Source organism: Cololabis saira, chromosome 6, assembly GCF_033807715.1.
Source record: "Cololabis saira isolate AMF1-May2022 chromosome 6, fColSai1.1, whole genome shotgun sequence".
In the NCBI taxonomy this organism is placed as follows: domain Eukaryota; kingdom Metazoa; phylum Chordata; class Actinopteri; order Beloniformes; family Belonidae; genus Cololabis; species Cololabis saira.
Genome location: NC_084592.1, coordinates 22,294,155 through 22,315,421, shown reverse-complemented (window position 1 = coordinate 22,315,421; position 21,267 = coordinate 22,294,155). Strand labels below are relative to the sequence as shown.

Sequence of the window (21,267 nt, the reverse complement as noted above, 5' to 3'; positions counted from 1 at the left end):
TGAAACAGGTGAAAATTGTTGTTTTCTCCAGTGATGAGTCTTGTTTTAAGTGTAATGAGATTTCTTTTTACTAAAATGAGACATTTTAACTAGAAATAAGACAAATATTCTTGTTAAGATTTTGAGTTTTTGCAGTGATCCATTTTACTTATCCTGTGAAGGACAGAATCATATTGATAAGTTCAGAAAACTGTTTTTTATTTTTGTGTTTGGATGTATTTGATGTAAGCCCACTAGTCCAGTGGATATTTAAAGCTTACAGAAGGCTGCATATCTGCTGCTATGTCATTCCTGCAGTATTTCTGCAGGTGTTTTGGTCAGTGCTATTATTTGTAATATATTATATTATTTGTAATCAGCACAAATTATCTGTCCCCATATGATAAAATCCACCATCTCCCCTGATTTTTTTAACAACTCGAGTACTGGTAATAACAAGCATATACGCCAGTGTTTTCAAAAAAAAAAGAACCAAGTTATTCCTAGAGGTAAATTCTATTGGCGATCTCACATTGAAGACATAAACTGGAGAAGAGCCTGGCTCCTACCACATAAATATTGCATCTCAAACAAAGCAAAAGAAGTCCACTTCAAAATTCTACACAACATATACCCTGTCAACTGTATCATTGTTAAATTTACAGTCAGATGTTAATGACTCCTGTACTTTTTGTCACAACGAAACAGAAACATCTCTGCATTTATTTTTTCACTGACATATCCCAAAAATTTTGGAGTGAGCTTGAGTTTCATTTTTTCAATGCTGCTAAATCTGTTTATTTACTTAATATTAACAATATTATTTGTTACTTTGATTATCCTAAAGATCGTGCTCTTGAACACCAATTGAATTTTATCATTATTTACGCTAAATTATTTATTCACAAACAAAAATTTGCTGGTGCTACTTCTAAATGTGCCCCTTTTCTACTAGAATTAATTTCTCTCATTAAATCTCTTAAATAAACAACAAAAAAAGCAATATATCTTTAATCAACTATGAAAATTTTTTCCCTGTATCCTCTGACTGACCTTTTATTTATAACTGTCTTTCCTTATTTTTTTCTATGCATCTGATTCTATTCCTCATACCTGTTTTATTCTCCTGTTTTATTTATTTATGTATTTATTTTATTCTCTATTTATTTACTTACTCATCTTTATTATTATTATTGTTAATATTATTCTTATTATTGTTATTATGACTGTTACCTTCATTATCTACAGGACTGTCTCAGAAAATTAGAATATTGTTATAAAGTTCTTTATTTTCTGTAATGCAATTAAAAAAACAAAAAAGTCATACATTCTGGATTCATTACAAATCAACTGAAATATTGCAAGCCTTTTATTATTTTAATATTGCTGATTATGGCTTACATTTTAAGATTAAGATTCCCAGAATATTCAAATTTTTTGAGATAGAATATTTGAGTTTTCTTAAGCTGTAAGCCATGATCAGCAATATCAAAATAATAAAAGGCTTGCAATATTTCAGTTGATTTGTAATGAATCCAGAATGTATGACATTTTTGTTTTTGTAATTGCGTTACAGAAAATCATAATATTCTAATTTTCTGAGACAGTCCTGTATATTATTCTTCTTATTCATACTAGATATTTTTATAATCTACTCCATCATTGTATGTGCTGTTCCACACCTTGTTGGTTTTTGTATAGCAAGATTTGCTAATAAAGTTTAAAAAAAAAAACATGTAAAGCTACAACTTATTCAACTTATTTGCTATTGGTCAATCACAAATTGTTTTATTGTAAAATTGCCATATTTTTCACCTAACATCGAAAAAAAACCCTCCAAACTCAGAGACAGTTTCTCCCCCCAAGCTGTTGCTCTGATGAACTCTCATCACTTATAGACTCCCAGAGTAATCAACCACTGTGCAAAAAAATAAATATAATAATAATAATAATAATAATAATAATAATAATAATAATAATAATAATAATAATAATAATAATAATAATAATAATGTACCTTTCAATAACCATGACTACCTCATACTGCTGCCCCTTTTACTTTTAAATTGTATATATGTTAATAAGAGCCATTTGTCTATTACTGTTTGTAACTGTTTAAATCTGGGTTCAGTGAGCAAAAAAAACGAAAACAAAATCCCTGTCTGGCATGTTTATACTTAGCGAATAAAGATTTTTCTATTCTATTCTATTCTATTCTATTCTATTCTATTCTATTCTATTCTATTCTATTCTATTCTATTCTATTCTGTTCTATTCTATTCTATTCTATTCTATTCTTTTCTATTCTATTCTATTCAAATGCAAGCTTTCTTTCTTTTTTTTTGCCATTTTTGAATCAGTCCAGTCTTGCGTAATTACTTTTCCAAGTTCTCATATATAGGCCTAGTGGCATTGTAACTACTCTACTCAACAATATTTTAGAAAACATTACAGATTTTTTTCCGTATAATACTTTTACAGAACATAAATCAAATTAATTGTATTAACAAGAGTTTCTATTTGCAGTTACTTAGTCAGTTTCTTCCTGACTGCAGCTGGCCTTGTCAACACGGCCCCGGACCCCCCTTTTCCCCCGTCTACCACACACTGCCCCCCCCCCTCACTCTACGTACATTAACATAAAGACTCCACTCCTGACCTTATGCGTCACATTAACACACATCCTAAGGTCACCTTTGTACAGACTCGTTATTCCAGCACTTTAAAACCAACATGTTGTACATTTTTTCTTTTAATATTACTTGTTCTTTTGTATTGTACCAATCACCACAACAAATTCCTTGTGTGTGTTAAACTACTTGGCAATAAACTTCTTTCTGATTCTGATAATCACTAGGGATTTGTTATCCAGTCCAGTAGATGGCAGTAATGGGCTTTTCAGGTTTTTTGGACAAACTCCATAATAGCCATCAGAAGAAGAGTAACGTTAGTAACAAATCAACAATAATCGGGGTGTGTGTTTAAATATAACGCTTTGCAGTAGTATAAAGACATGAAGAAAAGGTTTCACATCAACTTGGACGATTCTGCTTTCACCAAAGAAAGACCGCCGGTCTGTATCTATACTTTCTTGTTATTGTTAGCCCTACGTTTTGGTCGTTTTGGTCGTTAGCGGACTATTGTTGCAAGTTATTGTTTTCAGATTTAAAAAATATATATACTTTTATGTATTTCATGAAAAGTTCACGTATGAAATCAGTGGCGTCAATTCAGTGGAAGCTAAGGTATGGCAAGGTTACAAGTCACAGAACTTAACTAGAGTATCAATCAACACGTCCAGCAAATACTCATCACAGAAATCTGCTATGGAGCTTATCTGTGTGGTCAAGAAAATTGGAACTTTTTCAAATGCAGTCTCGCTCACTGCAAAAACTAAAAAAAAAAGGAATATTTGTCTTATTTCTAGTTAAAATGTCTAATTTTTAGTCAAAAAATCTCATTACACTTAAAACAAGAGTCATCACCAGAAAAATAACTTGTTATTTGACCATTTTCACCTGTTTCAAGTAAATTTTCACTTGAAATAAGTAGAAAAATCTGCCAGTGGGACAAGATTTATCTTCTCATTACAAGCAAAAAAATCTTGTTCCACTGGCAGATTTTTCCACTTATTTTAAGTGAAAATCTACTTGAAACAGGTGAAATGGTTGTTTTTGAGTCTTGTCTTAAATTAAATGAGATTTTTTTTGACTAAAAATTAGACATTTTAACTAGAAATAAGATAAATATTCTTGTTAAGATTTCAAGTTTTTGCAGTGTAAAATAACTAGTGAAATCGATCATGTTGTTCTGATTTGCATTTGTAGTTATTCTATATGTATTAAGTAATAGAATAATCAATACAAATAGACACAGAGTAATTCCATAAATGTATTAAATGAAATTGACTCTATTTCAGCCAAAGGCGCAGTTTGCATGCAGAGGACAGCAGGACCACTCAGCCTCAGAGCCTGTTTCCAAGTGTGCAGAAAAGCCGCTGTCCTATGCTGAATATGTCGTCCAGAATAAAAGCAATGGGGCTGCTGTTGCACACACGGATGCCCCCTCCAAAGTGGTCAGGACTGAAGGGACAGGAGTCAGCAGTCTGGGAGAAGGACGGCGAGAGCCAGCTCCCACCCCGAGCACTGAAAGTGCCCAGGAGTGTGTTACTGCAGCCCGGCCTGGAGAGGCTCAGGGGAGCGAGGGGACAACGCTGGCTGACCTGAGCTGTCAAAGGTCAGATCCCAGCCTCGGCCAGGGACCTAAACCAGCAGGCTCTGGGAGCTCTATTATTGTTAGTCCTCGACAGGTATGCACACAGATTTATTTGGACTCCTACAAGTTAAAGATAAACATACAAGCATCCTGTTTTTTTTTTTTGTTTTTTTTTGCATTTCAGTTTACAGGAACCCACCACCAACCCATAAATACGAAATGTCAAGAATCAGAATCAGATTTATTGGCTAAAATCAGTGTATCACTCGTTCTTTCCATTTTCAATTGCCAATCAAAAACCAAAACATGAAAAAGTGACTGGTTATTTTGTTTTTGTTTTTTTATTATAACACAAAAAACGGAAAAACGGCTGGTTTTTCATATTTCAATTTTAGGCACAGATCAAAAATACGAAATCGAAAAACGGGCCACAGGACTGAATTTGATTTTAATATTTAATTTGTCGGGTTTACGTGATCCGGAAATGGCTCTGTACGCGGCAGTTCGGGTAACCATGGCAACCATGGCGGCGCTGGAACAACACATTAAGGATTATTTTTTAAAGATTGATTAAGGACTTGTTCCACAGCGGTTTGACGTACAAACACATTTCCTGCACGTTGCAGCAGATGGATCTCCTGCAAGGCTCAGAAATGAGCGTCAGAAGATTCTGTGCTCGGCATGATCTGAGGAGAAAAAGACGCATCAGACGCAGAGCTGGAGAGCGCTTTAATCTATTTATGAGGTTTTTATTCAGATGTCCACAGTTTATTGCAAATATACACACTGCATGCGACGCGAGCGAGCGTCAGCGTCAAAAACAGTTCCATTGCTTTATTTTTTATTGCACTGTCTATACTGGTGGCGAGCGGCGCAGAGAAATTAAATATTAAAATCAAATTCAGTCCTGTGGCCCGTTTTTCGATTTCGTATTTTTGATCCGTGCCTAAAATTGAAATATGAAAAACCAGACGTTTTTCCGTTTTTTTGTGTTATAATAAAAAAACAAAAACAAAATAACCAGTCACTTTTTCATGTTTTGGTTTTTGATTGGCAATTGAAAATGGAAAGAACGAATGATACACGGATTGGCTAAGACAGGGAATTTGACGCCAGTTATTTTCGCTCACTGTACAGTAAATAGACAAATGGCAGCTCTTATTAACATAAATACAATTTAAAGGAGCTGTATGTAAGAGCAATAATAAAACGAATCATAAAATGACCCCGATATGTCAACAGACATTTAAAAATCATGTTCATTTCAAATACTTATGTCACTGACAACAGCACTCAAGCCAGGATATTCCAGTTTAAAAAGAGGAGTTGCAGCCCTCAACTGATGTTTATGTTGTCATTTTTTGTTTTGGCCTGAAGCTCCACCCTCCACCTATCTCCCAATCACCAAGTCAGTATTGTTTCTGAAGCTCCACCCTCCACCTATCTCCCAATCACCAAGTCAGTATTGTTTCTGAAGCTCCACCCTCCACCTATCTCCCAATCACCAAGTCAGTATTGTTTCTGAAGCTCCACCCTCCACCTATCTCCCAATCACCAAGTCAGTATTGTTTCTGAAGCTCCACCCTCCACCTATCTCCCAATCACCAAGTCAGTATTGTTTCTGAAGCTCCACCCTCCACCTATCTCCCAATCACCAAGTCAGTATTGTTTCGACATCCGGGTTGCCAGCTCGGCTCTAATTATCGCAGCCATGGCAGCCTACGTTCCTGCTGCATTCTGCAGCCTACCTGGCAACCTCTGGTCGGGGGGAGGAGGGGGAGGGTACACGCCGCTCAACAATATTTTGAAAGTGACTGCAGTACCAGTTTTGGCCATTTCTTACAGACGGCTCCTTTAAAAATTTTTTTAAAAAAGTGCAGCAGTATGAGGTAGACATGGTTATTGAAAGGTGCATTGTTACAGCATATGATTGTGGTTATTATTATTATTATTATTGCACAGTGGTTGATTACTCTGAGACTATTGGCACTTTTACACTAGTACCTACTCAGCTCGACTCACCCCCGTTTTGCGCTTTTACACTACGGGTGGAGGCGTGCCGAGTAGATACTTTTTCTGTATCTATTCTGCCGAGGTTCTAATGGCGCTTTTATACTAGTACCTACTCAGTGCAACTCGACTCGCCACGCCTTGTCTCACCTCCACTCGCCTTGTCCTCGTTTGTTTTTAGGCACCCAGGTGAGAAGTAGGCGGGTTGGAGCGAAGCTGCTGTGATGTATTTGATTGTGTGATCTAAACGGAGAAGACAACAACACTAAAGATGTAGAACCTGGAGGAGATGATATATGTGCTGCTTGGTCTGTGACTTGTGTTCGATATCAAGTTAAAAAATGAGAGGGAAAGAAGCTTCAAGCGGCAACGCTTTTTTTTTCGTTTGTTTGTCTCTGCGCTGATGAAAAGTCAGCAGTGACCGAGCGCCTGGTGGATCTGGTCGTTCCTTATCACCCGTCTAGATCCTTTTTTAATTCTCTCCTCAGCCACCAGGTTTATGAACATCTGCACCTCAGAGTTGGATCACAAAACAGACGTTTGCGCTGCCATTGCCTGTCGGATAAAATGAGGAAGCCGCGAGTCGCTCTTGCGCTGATTCCCTCTTCCTGATTCAAACGTCTGACGGCCCCGCCCCCCGACCAATCTGTGGCGTGTATTGTGATGACGTCAGATACAGGGCCGACTCAGCCGCTTAGAACCTCGGCAGAATAGATACAGAAAAAGTATCTACTCGGCACGCCTCCACCCGCCTCCACCTGTAGTGTAAAAGCACAAAACGGGGGCGTGGCGAGTCGAGTCGTGCTGAGTAGGTACAAGTGTAAAAGCGCCATAAGAGTGAGTCTGGAGGTTTTGGTGTACAGAGCTCTATAGCGCCGTCCAGAGGGGAGGAGTTCAAACAGACTGTGTCCTGGGTGTGATGGGTCTGCAGAGATGTTACCTGCCTGTTTATTTGCTATTGGTCAATCACAAATTGCTTTATTGTAAAATTGCCATATTTTTCACCTAACACCGACAAACGCAAGCTTTCTTTTTTCTTTTTTTTGCCATTTTTGAATCAGTCCAGTCTTGCGTAATTACTTTTCCAAGTTTTCATTTATAGGCCTAGTGGCACAAAAGAAGGCTTTAGTTTGGCAGGCTTTTATAATTGCTAGCCTCTATGTTGTAAGCACACTGTCATATATACATATTTTTTGCTTATTCAGAAGGGAAATCCAATACTGAAATTCGTCAGAAGTGTGCCATGGGAGTTTGGAGATATTGTGCCAGACTATGTCTTGGGTCAGACAAACTGCGCACTCTTCCTCAGGTGGGTTTTTTTACTCTATGAAGCATCATTTGATAAATGATCCTAAAATGAGGCTAAATACATTTGTGCACTTATATTTTAATGGCAATAAATATTCCGTTTATCATCATTCTCTCCTGTGTTATTCTCCTTTTGATGTTGGTTTTGGGCTCGGTTTGAAGTCTAAGGTATCACAACCTCAACCCAAACTACATTCATGACCGCTTGAAGCAGCTTGGAAACACATTCACCCTACGTGTGCTTTTGGTTCAAGTAGATGTGGTAAGTGAAAATGTTTTATGATAATAATTAATAAGACTTGATTTTCTTCTAAGTGATGATGTTTTTGTTAAAAATGTGGCTCATTTATCATAAGAGCAGAAGAGCAGACTGGTCTGTTGTGGTAAAGAGGGAGCTTTACCTAAAGGCAAGTTTAGTCAATTTATGTTCCTCCCCTCACTTGTGGTTAAGACTCTATGAAATGACAACTGCAAGTGGCTAAAATGTGCTTCCTTTGCTGGGTGGCTGGATAGAGAGGGGTACAAGTCCAGGCATCCAAAAGATCTATGCATTTTGTTTTTAAATACATATGCAAATTATATATTTAATTATACTATCGTTTATTTTTATTATTGTATATTGAAACTTGCACCTGTAATATTCTTTCCTGTTCATCATAATTACTGGTTAATAATGCATTCATTGAATATTAAAAGGTATATAGAGAGAAAATATTGTTAAATTTAGTTATTTCCTACACCAATTTGTCTGTATATTTTTGAAAAGACTCAAAAATCTTGATAATTACAAAATAAAGAATAGCTGGAATGTGAGCTCTCTTTCCAGTAATAATTATTTATGAAATATCCTTTGTTTTCAATCATAGTTATGAGGTATGACTATAAAATATTTGTTGTACTTTTTTTTTAACAAAAAAAAGTAGTTTTTATATATGACAATTCAGGAATCTGTATGACACAAATATCTTGTGAAAAATATTTTTCTTTGCAAAATAAACTACAACCACAAATTAAGTTAATGCACGTGTAATAATAAATAATTATTACTTTGAATACAGAAAGATCCTCATCATGCTTTGAAGGAACTGGCTCGTATCTGCATCATGGCTGACTGCACTCTCATCTTGGCCTGGAGGTAAGCTCTTGAAAACCGTTTTACAGCAATATGTTTCTTCACAAAAGTTACACTTAATTGTGAAATATGTTTCCTTAATGTGTACATTTTGATAGTTCATTTAGGCTTTTAATTATAACAAACTTAAGTTTTGTTTTGTGTTGTTTTGGGGAAGTTGGCCTTTGACCATAACCTATTATTGTTCTTCTCTTTTTTTGTGTGTTTACATTTCTTCCATTGACTTGAAAGCCCCGAAGAAGCAGGACGCTACTTGGAAACATATAAATCATATGAAAAGAAACCAGCTGACCTTTTAAAAGAGCAAGTTGAAAAAGACTATCTGTCAAAGGTTTGTCGTAGTTTTACCTTTCACTTTTCAAAAACATCATAATTCTTTTCTCCTTTCTCCTTTTAAGTCTGTTGCCAAACAAACCCAACAAGCATAATGCATGCATAAAAATGTCATAAATGCAGTCCTTTAACCCAGCCCTGACTGGATTTCTCTGTTTGTTTAAAGATTACAGATTGCCTGACCACTGTGAAGTCTATAAACAAAACTGATGCCATTACGTTGCTTTCCACTTTTTCTGTGAGTACACCTTCGAAACAACATGAGTCATTTTATATCAACTAGAGGTTCCCACTTAAAGCTTTCAAGTTTATCACTTTTTCTCCTGGGAAATCAATAACATATGACAGAAGAAGTCGAAATAAAAAATCAATAGAGTTACAGTTTGTCAGGTCACAGACACTTTTGTAAAAAGTGGGGCCATTTACATTTTTTGCCGTAGTTACTAAATAGGTTAAATATTTTAATAAAGCTACAAAGCACTGTGTTACTCTTATGCTGTAAAGCTCTTATGCGCATGCCATCGTTCAAAATCCAAGTAGTTTTCATCAATTTGGCATATTTCTTTGGGATTTTTAAAGATTATTAATAAATGAATACAAAAATCAGAGGTGGGATGTTTTTTTCATTGATTAATACAAAGTAGCCTTTGAGTATTTTTGGTTCCATTAAGTTCTGTGTGATGAAACTGAAATAAACCTTCATGCCATTCAAGCAATAATCTAGTCAATATACATATGTGTTATTTATTTATTTATTTATTTATTTATTTATTTATTTATTTATTTATTTGATTCTATAGTCTGTAGAGGGAATCATCAGTGCTTCTAAGGAAGAACTAGTTCTCTGCCCAGGCCTTGGACCGCAAAAGGTGAGGAGCAATGCTTGCAGCACTTTAACAAGTGTAGGGATGAAGGAGTCACCGTCATAACATCTTGGCATTCTGTACTTGCAGGCGAGACGGCTCCATGACGTCCTTCACAAGCCATTTCTCAAGTCAAAGACAAAAGACAGCTGAGATGTCTTACCAAGGATGTATGACATGCTTCTGGGAAGAAGTATATAATGTTGGTCATTTTGAGCAGTACAGAAACATGTGAATTCTAAACTGAATTTATATTTGGATGATATATAAAATGTGGTTTCTGACTGACTGGAGATGTTTGTGAACTGCTGGGGCTCCACACAGACGTCTTCCTGTAGCAGCATGATGTGTTGATGATGAGTTTGTTTTTGCATGAATAAATATTTTTTATATTTTTATATGGTATAAGGTGCCTATGTATTTGTTTTATTTACAGAACAGCAAACACCGTATACAAGAAAATAAACAAGCATCCATCCATCTATTATCTATACCTGCTTATTTCTATTCACGATCACAAGGGTCAGGTCAGGTGAAGTCTGTTTACACCTAGGTCTCCAGTCCATCACAGGGCCACATATAAACAAACAACCATGTACACTCACTCCTCATTTAGATTAATCAATTAAGCTGGCATGCAGGTTTTTGGACGGTGGCAGGAAATCTCCTGGAGAAAACCCATGCCAGCATGAGTAAAACATACAAACTTCACCCAGAAAGACCCCTGCTGGGAGTCATATCAGGAATCTAAATGTGACACCTCAGCATCTTGCATCTTATGGTTTGAAATTAGATATTCACACTTCCCAATGCAGTGATCTCAGAAATAAACACGAATGTAATATGATGAACTTCTTTAAGTACAACTACCGGACAAGAGGAGGAAAGTAGGCCATAAACTGTTGTAATGAGCCCCGGCATTTCCTCTCTCCTTTTTGTTTGAGTTTGAAACTTCCGACAGCCGTGAAGGTGCCTAATCTGACGTTGCCTCTTATGTAACGTTTAAGTTTTTCAGACTCAACTTTAAGGGTTAAAGTCGTTGCTTTTTCGGGGAAGAAAATCGTTTGTGTGTCAACACAACATCCGTGTGTAATATGCAAACAGAAAAGGAGGATGATAATGAAACTCCTGAAGAGTTCGTGGCGCTCTCTGACTTCACCGGCTGCGGCTCTGAACAGGTTAGATGTTCGCACACATCTGGCAGGACAACAGCTGCACTCATAGACGTATATAATAGTAGGGTTGCCAACTCCCTGAAAAATAAATAAGGGAGTCCTCACATATATATATGTGTGTGTGTGTGTGTGTGTGTGTGTTTGTGTGTGTGAATATGTGTATAATTTGATATATACAGTGGGGAGAACAAGTATTTGATACACTGCCGATTTTGCAGGTTTTCCCACTTGAAAAGCATGTAGAAGTCTGTAATTTTTATCATAGGTACTCTTCAACTGTGAGTGATGGAATCTAAAAAAAAAAATCCAGAAAATCACATTGTATGATTTTTAAGTAATTAATTTGCATTTTATTGCATGACATAAGTATTTGATACATCAGAAAAACAGAACTTAATATTTGGTACAGAAACCTTTGTTTGCAATTACAGAGATCAGACGTTTCCTGTAGTTCTTGACCAGGTTTGCACACACTGCAGCAGGGATTTTGGCCCACTCCTCCATACAGATCTTCTCCAGATCCTTCAGGTTTCGGGGCTGTCGCTGGGCAATACGGACTTTCAGCTCCCTCCAAAGATTTTCTATTGGGTTCAGGTCTGGAGACTGGCTGGGCCACTCCAGGACCTTGAAATGCTTCTTAGGGAGCCACTCCTTAGTTGCCCTGGCTGTGTGTTTCGGGTCGTTGCCATGCTGGAAGACCCAGCCACGACCCATCTTCAATGCTCTTACTGAGGGAAGGAGGTTGTTGGCCAAGATCTGCGGAGGGTATAGAGCTGGTCCAGTGTTCCACGGCCAGGACAAAAACCTCATTGTTCCTCCTGAATCCAAGGTTCAACTATCGGCCGTATTCTCCTCTCCAGTACCCTGGCGTAGACCTTCCCGGGGAGGCTAAGAAGTGTGATCCCCCTATAGTTGGAGCACACTCTCCGGTCCCCCTTTTTAAAAAGAGGGTACTGTCCCCTTCCTCCATGCGATGTCGCAGACCAACCAAGACAGCCCTACGACATCCAGAGACTTGAGGTACTCAGGGCGAATCTCATCCAACCCCGGTGCCACCGAGGAGCTTACGAACCACCTCAGTGACCTCGGCTTGGGTTATGGATGAGCATGTCCCCGAGTCCACACTCTCCGCTTCCTCAGTGGAAGGCATGTCAGTCGGGTTGAGGAGATCCTCGAAGTATTCCTTCCACCGTCCGATGTCCCCAGTTGAGGTCAACAGCTCCCCACCCGCAATGTAAACGGTGCCGGCAGAGTACTGCTTCCCCCTTCTGAGGCGCCGAATGGTCCACCAGAATTTCCTCGAGGCTGACCGAAAGTCTTCCTCCATGGCCTCACCGAACTCCTCCCAGACCCGGGTTTTTGCCTCCAGGACTGCCCGAGCTGCGTCCACAACTTGGAGCCGCCGCGTCGACAATGGAGCCAGAGAACATAATCCACTTGCACTCGATGTCCCCCGCCTCCCCCGGGATCTGAGAGAAGTTCTCTCGGAGGTGAGAATTGAAGATGTCCCTGACATCAGTTGAAGATGTCCCTGAGGGCACAATCCGTTTGTGTCTGCCCGGTCTGTCCAGCCTCCTCCTCTGTCAGCGCATCCAACTCACCACCAGGTGGTGATCAGTTGACAGCTCAGCCCCTCTCTTCACCCGGAGTGTCCAAAACATGCGGCCGAAGGTCAGATGAAACGACAACAAAGTCGATCATTGACCTCCGGCCTAGGGCGTCCTGGTGCCACGTGCACTGATGGACACCCTTATGCTTGAACATGGTATTCATTATGGACAAACCGTGACTAACACAGAAGTCCAACAACAAAGCACCACTCGGGTTCAGATTGGGGAAGCCGTTCCTCCCAATCACGCATCTCCAGGTATCACTGTCATTGCCCACGTGAGCGTTGAAGTCCCCCAGTAGAACAATGGAGTCCCCAGTTGGAGCACTATCCAGTACTCCTCCCAGGGAACCCAAGAAGGCCGGGTACTCCGCACTGCTGTTCGGCCCGTAGGCACAAACAACAGTGAAATACCTTTTCCCGACCCGAAGGCACAGGGAAACGACCCTCTCGTTCACCGGGGTGAACTCCAACACATTGCGACTGAGCTGGGGAGCTATAACCAAGCCCACACCAGCTCGCCGCCTCTCAAAAAAAAAAAAAAAATACAAGGTGCAAGAAACATCTGCAACAGCAACTAACAAAATTCTTTTAGAGTTCTGGAAGTAATTTAGAATCACTAATCAACTCAACACTCGTGTTTTTGGCCTGTTGAAGGAAGTCAGAGTACCTTTAGAAAACCCACACACAAAGAACACAGCCAAGATTATTTAGGCCCTAAATAATGCAAAAAAAAGAATTTCAGGGCAAGAAACTCAGGAGAACCTGCACATACACAGGGATGGGAAAGTTAATTAAACTTTACCCACCTGTGTAAATTCAACATAAAAATATAAAAAGGCATTTTAAAAAGATTTTGTACAATACTTAGACTAAGAAAATGAATTGGCCAAATAGAATATATTAGCATATTATAACAATTGCAATTATTACAACAGCTTTTATTTGTGTCTGTTTTAATGTCACTCGCCTGTTGTTTTTTTCAATCCAGAAAATTACATCACAGTTCTATCACATCATGGTTCATTTAGTGGATCATTTATGACTTAAGCCCTTTTTCATGGAAACATCCCAACGTAATTCTGCTAAGAGAACCCTTTTGTTTGCTTCCTCTCTTCAGCTTTACTAGTTTACTTTTAAGCAGAAGGTAAAGCTGCAGAATCAGAGACATGTCAAGTCAGCTGAGGTCTGTCAGTGTCCGCTCCACGACATGCTCCCTTGTCGTTAAGAATGATAAGTTTGACTCTGCTACTCTGACTGGTGCTGACACACAGATGTGACAATGTGCCCCATTTGGGTTTTTCTGTAATTTTCACAGCAGCAATAAATAGAGGAACAGCAGCCATCCCAGCCTCAGCAGGCTCTCTGAAAGAGGTTATAGGTTATATTGTTGTACATTTTGTGTTATGTTTAAGAAAACCTAGGGTGTAAAAGAAAAGGGCCTGCATGAGATTGTGTTTCATAACACAGAGGCTTCACCTGGAGATGCTGTCAGACCGGAGCCACACTGAGACGTACAGAGAGGTCGTTCTCAGCAACGCTGCTCCCCTGAAGAACAAGGTGGTGATGGACCTCGGCTGTAGGACGGGCATCACCAGCCTGTTCTGCGCTCAACTGGCACAACCCGCAACGGTATTTCTAACCAGATAGTTTATGGGGAAGTTTCTATGACTCATAAGGCTTTTCTTCATCTGTCTAATTTTTTGCCTCATTTCCTTTCTCCTCCATCCCTCCCTGACATATTAAATGTACACTTGTGTAAATGATAGGTTTGATGCAAAGACGTCCCAAGTGGTCAAACGCTCTTCACCTCGCCCCTTCTCTCCTCACCTGGGCGACTTTGCAAATTCTTTGGAGAGATGTCTGAAAGACTAAGATGTGACATCCTCTCACACATACAGACTATAAATCAGAATTTTAAGTCGCAGACTAAGATTTTGCAAAGACTGAGGATCCTGGAGGGTCGCTGTTGACACGACTACAACCAGGTTCCGTTTGCACTCTTTTCAGTTATCGATTGCTGGCATTAATGATGTCATGTTGAACGACACGGTTTGAATGAGAGTAGACTAAAGACTGATTTTGTGGATGAGGAGACTACTTAACTCTTAACGACTCACATCACAAAAGGGCAAATAACCTTCTTCAAATTGTCATCATTTTTGCATATTTGGAAATGAGATAAGAGGATGGACTACGTTTCAATGTTATCAACGATTATTGTTGATCAATCAATCAATCTTTATTTATATAGCTCTTTTAAAACAACCACTCTTGACCAAAGTGCATTACAGTTAAAATCAAACTGCAATGCTGATAACATTCAATTACAATAACAACATTATTTTCAGTTACAAAGGAAAGTCAAATACTTGTTCTCCCCACTGTAACAGAGAAGGAAAGAGTGCAGATTGAGCTCTCTGTGTGCCACACTACCCTCATTTCTTTCAGAGACCTGTAGAAACATGAGAAAATGCAATGTCGTAAACAAAATGATCACACCCAGAGGCTTACTAAAGCACATAGCACTCATAGAGCCACATAATTATTTATGCCCGGTAAATTCTACTGATAATTTTCTCTGTTGAGTCGTGTCACATATTTTGTGGTAGAAAATACATTTTTCTTTCGGTTCTGGGTGACATCCCCTCCCTGCAGGCCTTTGGCACAGCAGGAGTTCTTCACCAAGCCCAAGTTCAGCCACCTCATCGAGCCTGACGGCCGTCTCTCTGCCCCCTGTGATGTCATCTTCCTGGACATGTACACTCTGCAAGTGAGCGACCTTGAGGCAAGTTGTGTGCGTGGGTGTGTGCGAAGGTTAATTTTTATTTCGGGATCTCGATACTAGAACCACTCCCTTTCATTTCCCAGGAAATGAAGGGTGAGTTTCAGTTTTCTGTGGAGAAGTCTGGAGTGCTCCACGGATTCACCGCCTGGTTCACAGTTCACTTTGTGAGCCTGGAAGTAGGAGGAGCAACAATGGAGCTGAAGACTGGACCAAGCTCAGAGTAAAAAAATAAAATATATATACTTTGATCACTTTCAAATCGACATTTATCGACATTTATTATATTTACATTTAATATGAAACAATACTTATTTTATGAACAATTTCTCCCCAGGCCAACACACTGGAAACAGACTATTCATGCTGGATAAACCCATCAGTGTGTGTTCAGGAGACTCCATCAGTGGAAGCATCGTCCTGCACAGAAACCCCGTCTGGAGACGCCACATGACCGTTACTCTGCACTGGAACATCAACAGCTGCAGGGCGGATATAAACAACTGCCAGGTATAGACCTCTTACAAGCTACCTTTATCCATAGAGCCAGATTATTTTGATCACTTGCTCTCGTCTCTTTTTTTCAGGCTGGGATTAAAAGGTTCCCCATGTGGAGATGACAGAAAACTGGTTTAGAGCACGGCTCACATGTTGTAGCTAATATGATGTTCAGAGGATCATCTGGGAGGACAGGCCAGCTTTGAGCGATGACGCTCACTGCTACCAAGGCCAGGAGTTAAACTGGCACAGATCCATGCTGCAAAAACAGAAAACTCAAACTACAGAGACACAGGGTTTAGAAGAGGCAGCATGGAGACAGTTTGTAACATAAGTTAGATTTTTTTGTCTTAAGGTATCAAATACTAGACAAGTGTTTCACACCAAAGGTTCGAGAAACACTTAAAATACTTGAAGCAAAGAAATAAAAAGAAAGCGTGAGACTCCAGCTTGAAATGCAATGAATTTTAATTAATTAGATCAACTTTTCAGTCAATTCTTTTATATTTAAATAAAACCACAAGACTTTTGTGCTTTCAATGACAGATTTTCTCACAATGAGAGGACTATAAATAAAATCACTGAAAAATACTAATCACATATTAATTTACGTCAATAAAAGTACCTTGGGCGATGTTGAACTACGCATTTGCTTTTTGTCCCTTTCCCTTAATTATTCTCATTTGTAAACATTTAAGGTTATTTTGTATGAAATGTTAGATGACACTGACTTGACACTAGCATGCTATTACTGTGTTTTGGCAGACTTGCGCTGGTTATGGCTCAGCCTTCGTCTTTGCTTTTGCTCTGGAGCGTGTGTTGACCTCGGAGGATAGAGGCTCTGTGGGTAAAGACTCAGGAGAAGGAGGCCTGGACAGTGGAACAAACAGAGGAGGTTTAACAACTTTGTCCTTAACCTCCTTGTTTTTGTCCTTCTTCTGCCTCAAGTGTTTTTCACAGTGGTTCACAAACGTATCCAGCTTGGCAAAGGTCTTGTTGCACACTTTGCAGTGATAAGGTCGCTGACCTCGGTTGAGCCGTATGTGCAGCCGGATGTAGGATGAGCGCACGAAGGTGCGGCAGCAGACGCCGCACTTCAGATCCTCCGAGCAGCTCTCCGTCCTCTGAGGCTGGTGGCGCGACGGCCCCGATGCCGGTCTGGCCCGTCCGGAGGCCTCCTGGGCCTTGTGAGAAAGCAGGAGCGACAGTAAACGAAACCCCTGACCGCATTGCTCGCACTTGAACGGCCTCTCCCCGGTGTGCAGACGAACGTGTGCGAGGAGCCCGGCCTTCTGGGTGAAGGACTTGTCACAGTAGGTGCACTTGAAAGGCTTCTCGCCCGTGTGCAGCCGACGGTGCGTCTTGAGATGCGAGGCACGGCCGAAACTCTTCCCGCACTCGGGGCACTTAAAGGGCCTGTCTCCGCTGTGGATTATCTGGTGGGCCACCAGGTGGGAGGACTGGTGGAAGTACTTGCCACAGGTGCTACATTTAAACTTCCTCTCCTTGTTGTGAGAGGCCAGGTGAAGGGCCAGGTGGGCAGAGGAGATGAAGGTTTTGGTGCACAGGCTGCAGCTGTGGGGGTCTAGACGGACTCGCCGGTTTGGGCGTCCTCCGTTCGGGGGGATGCTGCTCCCCGCTTGGCAGGACGCGCATCTGGAGGGACTCACTGCTTTGTTCGTCTGCTGCTGCTGTTTTGAAGAAGCTGAAGTGGAGTCGGGGTCAGAGTCGGGTTGTGGCAGAGGAGGGATGCTGCATCCACAGCCTGAGCAGAGCCCAGACCGCAGCTCTTTGTTACTGGTTTTATCCAGCATGCTCCCATCTATAAGCACAGAGGAGGGAGGGGGACTCCTTCACACATGATCTGAAAGGGGAAAAACAGATTTGATTTAACCTGTTCCCCAATCCACCCTACATAATCTCGCAACTATATGAGATTCTACAAAGCATGTGCCTTCCCGGGATGGATAGGATAAAAGAAGAGTGGGAAAGAGAGTTCGGAGCCCTGATACCTCCCAATGTGTGGGAGGAGAGTTTGGAGCACATCCATGACTGTTCTATAAATGCCCAACACTGTTTGATTCAACGCACTGTTGCCTTCTTTGTTTTTTCTTTTTGTCCTGTCAATTTTTGTTTCATCTGCTTTGTTGATGCAGGGCTTTGCTTATTTACTTGCTATTCATTTTTTGTCTTCTGTCCCTTTCTGTCAGGGATTACTTTTCTCACCTTCTGTTAATAAAACAAGGAAACATAACTGTTGATTGTTAATTCCTCTGTTAAATTTGTGGTTTCCCAATAAATATATTTGAAACAGGGAAAAACAGATTTGTAAGGCATTTGAGCTCATGCAGAACAGGAAACACGCCCATCTTCTGCAAAGGAAGTCGCTCTGAGCAGATCCTCTAACCATGCACATCTTAAACTGTATATTTAAAAAAAAAAAAAAAAAAAAGCCTATTTAGCAGCTTGTCTTCTGCATACTGCGGGCCCCGATTCGTAGCAAACAATAAGCAAGAATAGACGCGGATGGGAGTAAAGGCTGATTTATGGTCCCGCGTTACAACCATAATTCAAGCTTAACACTAGATGCACAAATCTCTTACATACCGACTCATCCTCCTCCGAGAAATGATGTTCGTATTGAGTTATTTATCTCGTGATCGCGGTTTAAAGACAGCAATAGGAGGCTGTGATGACAACAGAGCGGCTGCCTGCTCGTATTTCGTCGGCAGCCCGGCCTCTGCAGCGACGCAGCTGCAGCAGCATCTAGCGAGCGGCGGAGCGAAGAGACGCGACAAACCCCGGCAAAGTGCTGCAAAACACACACCAAGGTGTTCACCAAAACGAACAAAATAAAGAAATAATGGGGGAAAAAATAGAATCTAAATGTTGCCATTGTCGGTCATTTTAAGTAAGTTTCGTTTCACTCAGGGAATCTGAGGAAACCGTATTTCTAACTCGCAGGCGGCAGCTTTGGTTTCGTTTCTGACTAAATTAGTTTTTTTTTTTTTTTTTTTTTTTTTGCAAAAGAAGTCGTTTAAACCGGACGCCTGCAGATTTTATAAAAGGAGGACCGATGCTCAGTCCCTAGTTTAACTGGAGCTGATCCGAGATGCGCTGACACGGAACAGGTACTGTGCTTTTCTATCTATTTATAAGCTCTTTGGGGTACATTATAAGATGTATTTATTTATTTTTAAAAAGGAACATTATTATTATATTATTTTTTCTGTTTAATTTTTTTGTCACATGCCAGCCTACTGTTATTAATTCCTGTTTATTGTTACTTGAAGTGGCGGTTTCACAACTGTCTTAACTCTGTACGGAGCCTTGGTTGAGGCAGAGAAACACCCAGTTTAAGGTCGTTCTGCTGGATTTTGCATCATCGACACCACCACAGTACTTACACTTTGCTGGATTCAGTTATTTCTTAGATTGGAAATAATAACTAAAAAAGTTTTTTTTCGCCTTTTCACGAATCCCAAATGTGCTTTTATATGATTAAATATGTGCTATTCTATTTTCCAGTTCATTTCATTTAATTCAGGCATGAGGAGTCTTGTTTTTGTGTTTTTTGATTGGAACTTTTCACTATATATATATATATATATATATATATATATATATATATATATATATATATATATATATATATATATATATATATATATATATATAAACCATCAAAATAGATAATATAATCCCTTTTTTTTTTTTTTTAAAGTGGTCCTTGTCAATAATCTAAAATGCGTGACTGGGAAGCTGTGAATCAAAAGCTAAATTGTACATTCTCTGAGTAATTTAAATGAATTTGGATTAACTTTAAAAGTTACAGGAAATGATTGTTCTCTTATCATTAACCCGATCTTACTTGATGTTATATGTCAGGCTTCTTAACAGGTTTGAACTTCCTGTATTTGTGGTGAGAACTGGTAATAAGTCATTATTACCAGTTTGTATTATCATTTAATAAGTCATATTATGACGAAGCTGCGGACGCAAGGTCTCCGGTGCCTGTCGTGGCGGCAATCCTAGAACCCGGTGGTGGACACCGGAAGTACAGGATGCCGTCAGACTGAAGAAGGAGTCCTACCGGGCTATGTTGGCCGGTGGGACTCCTGACGCAGTAGATAGGTACCGGCAGGCCAAGCGGGCCGCGGCTCGGGCAGTCTTGGAGGCAAAAACTCGGGTCTGGGAGGAGTTCGGGGAGGCCATGGAGGAGGACTTTCGGTCGGCCTCGAGGAAATTCTGGAGGACCGTTCGGCGCCTCAGAAGGGGGAAGCAGTACTCTGCCGGCACCATTTATGGTGCTGGTGGGGAGCTGTTGACCTCGACTGGGGACATTGTCGGACGGTGGAAGGAATACTTTGAGGAGCTCCTTAACCCGACTGACATGCCTTCCACTGAGGAAGCAGAGGGTTGGGGCTCGGAGGCGTGCTCATCCATCACCCAAGCCGAGGTCACAGAGGTGGTTCGTAAGCTCCTCGGTGGCCGGGCACCGGGGGTGGATGAGATTCGCCCTGAGTACCTCAAGTCTCTGGATGTCGTAGGGCTGTCTTGGCTGACACGCCTGTGCGACATTGCATGGAGGAAGGGGACAGTACCGCTGGGGTGGCAAACCGGGGTGGTGGTCCCTCTGTTTAAAAAGGGGGACCGGAGAGTGTGTTCCAACTACAGGGGGATCACACTTCTCAGCCTCCCGGGGAAAGTCTACGCCAGGGTACTGGAGAGGAGATTACGGCCGATAGTCGAACCTCGGATTCAGGAGGAACAATGCGGTTTTCGTCCCGGTCGTGGAACACTGGACCAGCTCTATACCCTCCGCAGGGTGCTCGAGGGTTCATGGGAATTTGCCCAACCAGTCTACGTGTGTTTTGTGGATCTGGAGAAGGCATTTGACCGTGTCCCTCGTGCCATTCTGTGGGGGGTGCTGAGTGAGTATGGAGTCCGGGGCCCTCTACTAAGGGCTGTCCGGTCTCTGTATGATCGAAGCAGGAGTCTGGTTCGCATTGCCGGCAGTAAGTCAGACTTGTTCCCAGTGCATGTTGGACTCCGGCAGGGCTGCCCTTTGTCACCGGTCCTGTTCATAATTTTTATGGACAGAATTTCTAGGCGCAGCCAGGGGCCGGAGGGGATCCGGTTTGGGAACCTCAGGATTTCATCTCTGCTTTTTGCAGATGATGTTGTCCTGTTGGCTTCATCAGACCGGGACCTCCAGCATGTGCTGGGGCGGTTTGCGGCCGAGTGCGACGCGGCAGGGATGAGAATCAGCACCTCCAAGACCGAGGCCATGGTTCTCGACCGGAAAAGGGTGGCATGCCTTCTCCGGGTGGGTGGAGAAGTCCTGCCTCAGGTGGAGG

General features: G+C 41.0%; 3 protein-coding genes across 3 annotated transcripts; 2 read left to right on the top strand and 1 right to left on the bottom strand.

Moving 5' to 3' along the window:
* The first annotated feature begins 2,909 nt into the window (after window positions 1–2,909).
* On the top strand, window positions 2,910–10,248 carry ercc1 (excision repair cross-complementation group 1). Its single transcript, XM_061724506.1, has 9 exons — window positions 2,910–3,052; window positions 3,899–4,288; window positions 7,410–7,513; window positions 7,675–7,774; window positions 8,571–8,647; window positions 8,876–8,975; window positions 9,144–9,215; window positions 9,778–9,846; window positions 9,931–10,248. Exons 1-9 carry the CDS (start codon window positions 2,993–2,995, stop codon window positions 9,991–9,993), a joined length of 1,035 nt encoding a protein of 344 aa, XP_061580490.1. The 5' UTR covers window positions 2,910–2,992; the 3' UTR covers window positions 9,994–10,248.
* A 686-nt stretch (window positions 10,249–10,934) lies between these two features.
* prmt2 (protein arginine methyltransferase 2) lies at window positions 10,935–16,029 on the top strand. Its single transcript, XM_061722917.1, is given in 7 exon segments — window positions 10,935–11,018; window positions 14,095–14,273; window positions 15,214–15,412; window positions 15,496–15,632; window positions 15,747–15,767; window positions 15,769–15,919; window positions 15,997–16,029. Coding segments are annotated over 7 exon segments (804 nt in total).
* Window positions 16,030–16,369: 340 nt separating this feature from the next.
* On the bottom strand, window positions 16,370–18,639 carry LOC133446474 (zinc finger protein 436-like). The gene is made up of 2 exons (XM_061724505.1): window positions 18,515–18,639; window positions 16,370–17,771 (listed from the first exon to the last, which is right to left on the bottom strand). The coding sequence occupies exon 2, from the start codon at window positions 17,719–17,721 to the stop codon at window positions 16,684–16,686; it is 1,038 nt and encodes a 345-aa protein (XP_061580489.1). The 5' UTR covers window positions 17,722–17,771; window positions 18,515–18,639; the 3' UTR covers window positions 16,370–16,683.
* Window positions 18,640–21,267: the final 2,628 nt, after the last annotated feature.

Coding starts and splice junctions, on each gene's coding strand:
- ercc1 (XM_061724506.1), top strand. CDS start 2,993: ATGAAGAAAAGGTTTCACATCAACTTGGACGATTCTGCTTTCACCAAA. Junction 3,053..3,898: donor TCACCAAAGAAAGACCGCCG/GTCTGTATCTAT, acceptor ACTCTATTTCAG/CCAAAGGCGCAGTTTGCATG. Junction 4,289..7,409: donor TTATTGTTAGTCCTCGACAG/GTATGCACACAG, acceptor TTGCTTATTCAG/AAGGGAAATCCAATACTGAA.
- LOC133446474 (XM_061724505.1), bottom strand. CDS start 17,721: ATGCTGGATAAAACCAGTAACAAAGAGCTGCGGTCTGGGCTCTGCTCA.